The sequence below is a fragment of the Cervus canadensis genome, chromosome 18 (assembly GCF_019320065.1).
Source record: "Cervus canadensis isolate Bull #8, Minnesota chromosome 18, ASM1932006v1, whole genome shotgun sequence".
In the NCBI taxonomy this organism is placed as follows: Eukaryota; Metazoa; Chordata; class Mammalia; order Artiodactyla; family Cervidae; genus Cervus; species Cervus canadensis.
The window spans coordinates 49855556-49864664 of record NC_057403.1 but is presented as its reverse complement, the minus strand read 5'-3'; the positions used below and the strand labels follow the sequence as shown (position 1 = coordinate 49864664).

The following is a 9109-nucleotide window of genomic DNA, read 5'->3' as shown; positions in this document are numbered from 1 at the left end:
GTCGCAAAGAGTCGGACACGACTGAGCGACTGAACTGAACTGAACTGAATGAATAAAGTATGGGAAAAGGATTTGAATAGACACTTCTCCCAAAACACAAATGGTCAGTAAGCACACGAAAAGATGTTTAAAATATAACATCATAATCCTCATTAGGCAAATGTAAATCACACCCACTAGGACAGCTATACTAAAATACAGCAAATGTTGGTCATTACATGGAAAAACTGAAGTCTTTAAATGTTGTTGTATTGTAAAATGGTGAATACCTTTTGGAAGTTTGACAGATCTTCAAAAGATTAAACCACGTGAACCACTAATTCCACTCTTAGATTTATCCAAAAGAACTTAAAAACATGCCCCCACAAAAATCTGTTTATGTTCATAGCAGCATTATTCCAAATGGAAAAAATTCAAATGTTCACCAACTGATGGATGGGTAAACAAACATGGTATTTTATACAATGGAGCATTATTTTAAAAATGAAATATGGATACATGCTATGATGGGGATCAACTGGTAACATACTAAATGAACATGTCAAAATGGCCACATACTATTTATTCCATTTTGTAGATAATGTCTGAAATAGGCAAATACTTAGAAACTAGAGATTGCACCAAAGGGACAGGGAATAGAATGAGGAGCAAATACTAACAGACTTAAGGTTTCTTTCCTGGGGTAATGAAAATATTCTGGAATCAGTGGTGATGGTTCCAAATCTGTGAATACACTAAACACCACGGAATTGCACACCTTTTATTTGGCCATGTGGCTTGTGGGATCTTAGTTTCCAGTCCACAGATTGAAGCCAGGACCCCAACACTGGAAGTATGGAGTCCTAACCACTGAACCACCAGAGAATTCCCTGCACTTTTCTTTAAAAAGTAGATTTAATGGTATATTTCAATAAAGCTGTTATAAAAGGTTCTTTGTACTGATGATACATGCTTATTCTTTAGACAGATGCTCTACAACAGAGCCAGCAGATTCAGTAAAATAACCTTAAGGTTTTATTCCCCTTCTACATGGTTCACTTCTCTCATAGCTCAGGTGATGAAGAATCCTCCTGTGATGCAGGAAACCCTGGCTCGATTGCCGGGTTAGGAAGATCCCCTGAAGGGATAGGCTACCCACTCCAGTATTCTTGGGCTTCCCTGGTGGCTCAGCTGGTAAAGAATCTACCTGCAATATGGAAGACCTGGGTTCGGTCCCTGGGTTGGGAAGATGCCCTGGTGAAGGGAACTACCCATTCCAGTATTCTGGCCTGGAGAATTCCATGGACTGTATAGTCCATGGGGTCACAAAGAGTCGGACATGACTGAGCGACTTTGACATAGTTCGCTACTACAATCCAAAAATCTGGATAGAAGAACTGAAAGAAAGACTACACTGCACAACTGTTTTACAAACCTTTATTGGAAAGGCTACAAACTTTGTATTGCCACTGCATTTCTTTTGCTTAAAGTGTTGTGGGGGAAGTAACCTTGGATACAAAACTACTATGCTGTTGCATCTTGCCCAGGCTGGTTGTAAAAGTTTTTGTACAATGGAGGTAGAGTGGATAGGGCAATAATTTTAAACCTCACAGGGCATGATTAATGTCAGGACACCTTTTTTTTCTTTTTCATTCAGGTTCTAGAAGACCTAGAAATAGACTACAAGTACTACAATTAGGCTCAGGGATGGCATAATACATTTAAAATTTTTAATTTTCAGTTTTCTCCCATCTGTCTCTTACAAACGTATCTACAACTGATGAATCTTTTCCCTAAAATAAGTGTGTTCTAAAAATATCTACTCTGGGAATGAAAAGCACAGAAGATAAATGAGCAATACAACACCCTTTTCATAGTTTTACCCAATTTTTCTCACACCAGCCTAAGAGTCTTACCTTTCTGTAAAACAACAGTAATCAATGCTTCCCCCCATCTCAAATATTCAACTTAATGGAGACAAGAAAATCTTTAACTTAACATTTAATGAAAACAGAGCATTTTAACAGGTTCTATGCCGACATGGTTCTAATATTGATTCGCTGTTACCTTATTTTTTTAAACAGAGCGGGGCGGGGAAATACAGAGGCCAGGTTAACTTGGCCCCAATACTCAGGATCATGAGTTACGTAACTTAGATGTCCTTGACTCTACAAAGCATTAATTGAGGCCAATAAAGCCCATTTCTACCAATATATCAAACTTTCTCTTGTCTTTTGAAACTATAAAATGGGCATGAGCCTGAGGCATAAGCTTCAGGTCAATGGGTTTTTAAACACTGTTTAAGAATCAGAACTAGGATACATTCTCCAGTTTAAGGATAGATTTTACAGTTCAAATTATGTCCTTGTTTGAGGATAGATTTTACAGTTCAAAATATGTTCTTCTTTCTAAAAATGTGAGACAAAGAGTAATTTACACCAACTGCTTTTTATTATTCAGTTCCAGAAACCTTTCACAAGATGGTAAAAAAAAAAGGGGGCGGGGTGAGAAAAAAAAAGAAAAAAAGAAACACCCCCCTGACCACACTGACCGCACAAAAAACTTTACAACCACAGCTCAGCTAATGATATTTTTTCCATTGTTCCCAGTCAGTTCCAAACCCATTGTGTGCAAAGCCCATTTTCCCATGCATCTAAATGATAGATACAGGCTATGAAATTCTTTATTCTATTTGTAGCAGCTTATGCAGGTGCAGCCAAACACAAAGCTTCAGGACAAATTGTACACAAACTTTACAATGTGGGATTTGAATTTAAAATATGAAACATAAAATCTACACAAACTGATAAAAATCAAGCACAGATATCAGGACTGAAACTTATAACCCATGTGTGAAAGGGAGTCTTGTTTCCTTTCAAGTGCTTTATTCTGCTATAGAACAGTCGAAATGAAGATGTAAAGCTTTGTGGTTAGTTTAAATTATACACTCTGTAGATACTATACCAATTTTAAAAGTTACACATAGACCAACAGATGTCCATCAGTTCATCTGGGTTGACCAGACGCTCCAGCTGGATTGCAGAAAACAAACCAGGCCAGTGTGGAAAGAAAATCCACCTGTGCAATTTGTTGCAGAGTTTACTGATGGGCACATTGCACTCCTGGTCCGTGATGGCTACTGCTTTCTTCATCAGAGCTATCATTATAGGCTTCACGCCTCTGCCCACCTCCTGAGCCCCGCGTGCTATCAAATTCTTGAAGCTCTACCTCCTCTGTGTCTCCAATAATATTTGGAACTTCTGGTCTAGATGGCAGAAGATCTTCTAATTCCTTCATTAAAATGAACAAAAATAAGATTAGCTGGAAGATTATCATCTATCCATTTCCCTTTTGATACAATCCAAGGTATATGTTTGACAATTAAAATCTTTGCACTTTAAGCCAGAGATCACAAATGGATGACCCACAGACCAAATCTAGACATCTTTTGTGCAACCCATCTATTGATTAGAAAGCAATGAACAGATTTAATCGCTAACATTTAAACACTGGAAAACTTCACATTAGATATGTCTTCCTGCATGAACGACCAGCAGATGCTAAGCTGGGGTAAGAGATCTGCTCTCCAGAGTCCCAATCCTCCTACCACCACCTCACACCGTCTGCTTATGCCTTCACTAGTCTGGACTTGGCCCCATAAACTTTTACATCAGCTATTTCCACTTTAAAAAACAATGAGGCCAGACAATCAATCACTCAAATTAATAAACTATGTGATCTAATCTTAGCACTTAAAACAAATGGAAAGTGACAAAGAAAGAACTATTATTAAACTTTAAGTCATCTGTTGCCTAATACTTACAGAAAGTTTATCTGGGTTGATCCAGTTGTTTTCAGGAAACTGCACATCAAACTTAATGTAAAGATCGCCTTTTTCAAAAGGATTACGATATTGTGGCATTCCTTCACCTCGAACAACACGAACACATCCTATTATTTGAGTAAATAAAGGGGAAAATATTAACAATTTTACCCAAGAAAGTGCTCAATAATAAATATTTTTTGAGTCACCCACTGTAGAAGATTACATAGAATCTTAGATCAAACAAAAATCAAGATTTACCTGGTTCAATTACTTTGCCAGGGGGGTATTTCACCACAATCTGACGTCCATCAAGGTGCTTAAATGTGAACTGAAATCCACAAAGAGCTTCAACAAGTCCTATCTTATATGTCATGTGCAAATCATTCCCATCTCTCTGGAACACCTACAGAGGAAGCACACAAGAAACAGCGCAACTATGGAGGCATGCTCTGCTGTGCTGTTACCTGAATCAATTTCAAAACCTTAACTCTACCATCTACTGCAAAAGTCAAATTGCCACAATCCCCAAGTTCCCTAAATTTATCAATATATATAAGGAAATCTAGCTATTCTCAAGTAATATGCTAGAAACTTCGATCACGAAAGAACTGGAATTGGAAATACAATTGCTCATAAGGCACAGCTGAAGCTTCAAAAACAGAACCAAGTCTATTTTACAATTATGGCCCATTTCTGAACTATGAGGGAAAGGGTGTACAAAGCCCAGTGGGATTCTGTAGGACAGGTTCACCTGGAATTTCCTCCAGACATGATTCTAAGAGGGGAAGGGGAAGGCCCAAGCTCAACTAAAAAAGCTCAACAAGTAAAAGGGCTCAAACCCCGTACTTCATTTAAGTATGAACAAGTTTTATCTAACCTAAGATACAAAACTTGCTTAGGTGAATGTAAACCAAATGCTAAATAAAGTTGGCTTGTTAATGCACTATAAGCCTATGGACTATGTAATGCAAAGGTTATTCAACAAGCATTTTAAAAAATGTTTCTGAGCATTCAACATGCAGGAAAAAATACATCCAATTTCACACATGCCCATCTTACAACTTCTGCTTCTTAGAATTTTCAAGTATCTATACTAACTTTTGAAATTTAACTTGAAATAAAATTAACTGCAGTGAACAGTCACCTAGATTTTTCTCAACAGCCTCTCTTTCAAAAAATAATGCTGGCTGGTTAATTCAGAGGAGAGGAAATCTGAAAGATAAGACTCTTTTCCTAAACTATCCTCCTAAACTTACCTATGAGGAAAGTTAGTCTCAAACCATTATCTTGACAATTGGTCCTGGACCAGCAGCCTCAGCAGCACCAGGAAGCTGGTTAGGAATGCACATTCTTGGGCACCATCCCATACCCACTGCATCAAAAACTATGAAGGTGAGGCCCAGCAATCTGTCATTTTAATAAGCCCTCCAGGGGATTCTAATGTATACTAAAGCTTAAGAATCACTGAATTTATATTACCTACATGAGTTTACTGAGGTGTTTCTTATAATCAGAGGAAAAATTAATTTAAGTAAAGTTTCTTTAATGCAGGACTTTTTAATGCTTTTGCAAACTTGTAAAATGGAAGTGTTTCTGAACATCTCATTATATTATTGTTCCAAGAACCATCCTTAACCAAGTATCATTTAGTTAAAGCAATGTTAGAAGGAGCAAGAAGACATACTATGTTCTTGGATAGAGGAACTCAAACTAATTTTTAAAAATGGTATTAGGGTTGTTTCTTGTTGGGGAGGGGGCCAGCAGTAAGGGTAGTTAGACCAGACAATTAGATGCTAAAATTCAAACAGAGAATATACAGGCAAGCATGGCCAGGAAATTTTTGAAAAACAAGACTAATGAGACTACCAAGAACCACACAATAAAATACTTAAAAGCTGAAATAATTTCTGATAAAGAGAGACTAGTATCACCCACTGTTACCCACCATTGTGGTTCTTTGATGTACAAATGCATTATGACAGCAAAATCACTGAAACACACACATACCTATACTGAAAGATGATACACATGCATACATATTACTCTCAAAACTGCACTATTTCTTTAATCAGAAGATTTACATTCTGTTTCAAGCTACAGAACCCACCCTGATCTCAAGGCCTCACAATTCCTACAAGCGTTGAGAGTTTTTAAACAAAAAGCCCCAAGCAAAATACAAGCTTGGTTATGAACTAGTTCAAACTAGTCAATTTTTCTTAAGAGGGTTAAGAATATTCTCAGTGGTATAAATTAAACAAGATGCCTAAATCTCATTTTGGGCTCAAATTTACTTTACCAGTCAGTAAAACCAAGAAGGAAAAATCTTTGACCTCTTACTAGACGAACTTCCATTCTAGCCTTTATCATCTTCTATTTTCTACTTCAGACAACCAGTAGCATCTGCTGTTTGTTAGAAATTCCATGCAATTCCACTGTAGCCAATAATTTTTAGAGGTTGATTTACTTCCAAATGCCTCCTCACAGTCCCCAGAAAGAAGAGCAGGTTATTCTTTATCTCATTTGATTCTACACTATCTTTCTGAAGGATGAGTTTTATTTTAAGTATGCAAAGCCAAGCCCAGGGAGATCAAAACTAGTACATGGGAGTCAGAACTTAAGTCTCTTGTCTCTAAGAACAGTGATTTCTATTCTGTAAAACCCAATATACTTACAGAATATTTCAACCCATAAGATAGAATTCTAGAAATTATTCCTTAAAAAAAAAAAAAGGAAATCTAGGAACCCTTGTCATTGGTAGGTTTGGCAATATTCACAAAAGGACAAGATACATTGCAATTTATAGATTTTCACTTTCACTTTCATAGATTTGCTGAGAAATAAATTTGACTAGCATCCCTTGAGAAAGGCTAGTGTAGTAGTAAGCCAGTCTAGCGAACGAATGAATCTAATCAAATTCCCAGAATCTGCATCTCAATATGGCTTTATTCTCTATTGGATTCTTAGTAATTTTTAAAATTTATTTGTAGAAATCACCATCATATGGGAGAAAATTTTATTGTGAACTAAAAAAGGTGGCTGACTTGTGATCTAGACTTCCAAAGAAACTCAAAATGGCAATGTGATCAAGTACAAAGCCAGGATTCTGTCAAATGCTTGTATATTTAAGAACTAGGTGGGCACTAAAGGTCCACGCATGTTCTTCATGAATAAAAAGGTCTATAATATACTCCACTGCACATGTAAAAAATACAGATGCAATGGTATAATCAAAATAACATACTCCAGGCCACATAGTTAGCTCAGTTCATTTTCCCATGTACATTAACACAGCAGTCCCCAAACTTTTGGGCACCAGTTTTGTGAATTCTTCCTGGACTGTGGGGTGGAGGTGTTGTAACAATGTTCAGGCAGTAATGCAAGCACAGTGATAGGGAGCAGCATATAAAGCTTCACTCAATGTCCAGGGGTTGAAGACCCTTGCATTAACAGATACAATACTGAGTCAACCAGAAATTTAAAAACAGGGAGTTCCCTGGCAATCATGTGGTTAGGACTCGGCACTTCCACTGCTGTGGGCACAGGTTCAACTCCTGGTCAAGGAACTAAGCTCCCACAAGCCACAAGACACCACTGCCCTCCCCTACCTCAAGAGAGAGAATGAGAATTTTAAAATGCAATGTTTTTAAAACTGCAGAACTTTTTTTTCAAGAAAAGCTCACATGGATACCCAGTATGTAAAACAAATCAATAGAGCAGTACTGAGGACATAAAAGGAGTTCACAGTGAAAACTAAGCTGCCTAGATTATCTGGTCCAACGCCTTATTTTCATAAACAAGGAAACGAGGGTACAGACACAACAGGATCACTTAAGGTTACAGTGCCAGTCAACGGCAGAGCTGGGACCAAGATCAGCTCCTACCGTGCTTCTGATAGCACCTGTCTTGCTGGTCTACTAAACAAGTCATTTCTCATTAATTCAGCCAAACCACTTAACAACTTCATCTATATTCAATGCTACTTCAGGGAACTCAAACTGATCCAACCTGTATCTTGGGCTTCCCTCATAGCTCAGTAGGTAAAGAATCTGCCTGCCATGCAGTTAATGCTACTTCAAGGAACTCAAACTTATCTAACCTGTATCTTGGGCTTCCCTCATAGCTCAGTGGGTAAAGAATCTGCCCACAATGCAGATGATCTGGGTTGGATTCCTGGGTTGGGAAAATCCCCTAGAGAAGGAAATGGCAATCCACTCCAGTATTCTTGCCTGGAGAATCCCATGGACAGAGAGGCCTGGGGGGCTACAGTCCATGGGGTCGCAAGAATTGGACATAACTTAGCAACAAAACCACCACCAATCTGTATCTTGCATACAAGACCCATTTCTGATCTTCTGAGGCAAAAATAAAACAAAAAGGAAATTACCTCATGCTCTTTTTCTTGTAGCAAAAGAACAATGTCTCCTGGTTCCACTCCTGGGGCCTGGTCTGCTTCCCCAGTAAATGTAATTCTCTGTCCATGTTTCATGCCTTTGTCTACGTGGACTTCAAGAATCTTGACTTCTTTAATCACTTTCTTCCCTTCACATTTTTTACAGCGGTCCTTTTCATTAATTACCTCTCCTGGAAAAAGAGGTCATTCAAACTTCCAGCAAAGGGTACTGTATTGCCCTCTTAAGTAAACAGGTCCTGATAACTCCTTTATTCACTAAATAAATTTCCTGTACTTCTTTAAACTGCTACCTGAACTTCTCATGAACATTCTTAGGAACAAAACTCACATCTTACTGCAGATTACTAAAGGACCCAGCTACTCTATTCCAGAGTATAAAATATCTTAAATAACATTATCTTACCTCCTGACACTACTTCCTAAAGTTAAAATAAAGCCTAAGGATCAAGCAAACAAAATGGGTGGTCAGACACTAGAACTTATACAAATGCTTCATTTTTTGTCTTAGTTTCATTTAAATTTAACAATGGAGCGAAAACCCAAATAAAAATTTAAACATCCTTTATGACTCCAACAGTTTTTTCTTCCATGTATTCTGAAATATTTGATCAATGGTATAATAAAATAAAACTGAAGTCATATAATAGTATATCGTGAGAAAAATACCATCAATTTCTAATGGCTGATTATTGGCACACTTTAATGCTTAGGTGACTATAAATGACTTTAGGAGCACTGCTTCTGCAAAGTATGTTCTGCAAAGCACCAGTTCCTTAAAATGGTAATGGCACATGGGAAAAGATTTCAGTCAACTCCAATTTCTTGAGTGGGAAATGTCAGCAACTTTAATAAGACAAAATGCACTAAGACTCTTCAGGAGGGAAATATGATAT

The 9109-nt window shown here is 37.6% G+C and overlaps 1 protein-coding gene across 1 annotated transcript in view; it reads right to left on the bottom strand.

Moving 5' to 3' along the window:
* Window positions 1-2644: 2644 nt before the first annotated feature.
* LOC122421320 (dnaJ homolog subfamily A member 2-like) overlaps window positions 2645-9109 on the bottom strand; it is a 6671-nt gene continuing 206 nt past the window's right edge. The window contains exons 2-5 of the mRNA XM_043437176.1: window positions 8190-8386; window positions 4064-4208; window positions 3803-3930; window positions 2645-3270 (exon numbers count right to left, since the gene is read on the bottom strand). Of these exons, the coding sequence (XP_043293111.1) occupies window positions 3079-3270; window positions 3803-3930; window positions 4064-4208; window positions 8190-8386 (662 nt within the window). The 3' untranslated portion in view covers window positions 2645-3078. The remainder of the gene's footprint in view (window positions 3271-3802; window positions 3931-4063; window positions 4209-8189; window positions 8387-9109) is intronic.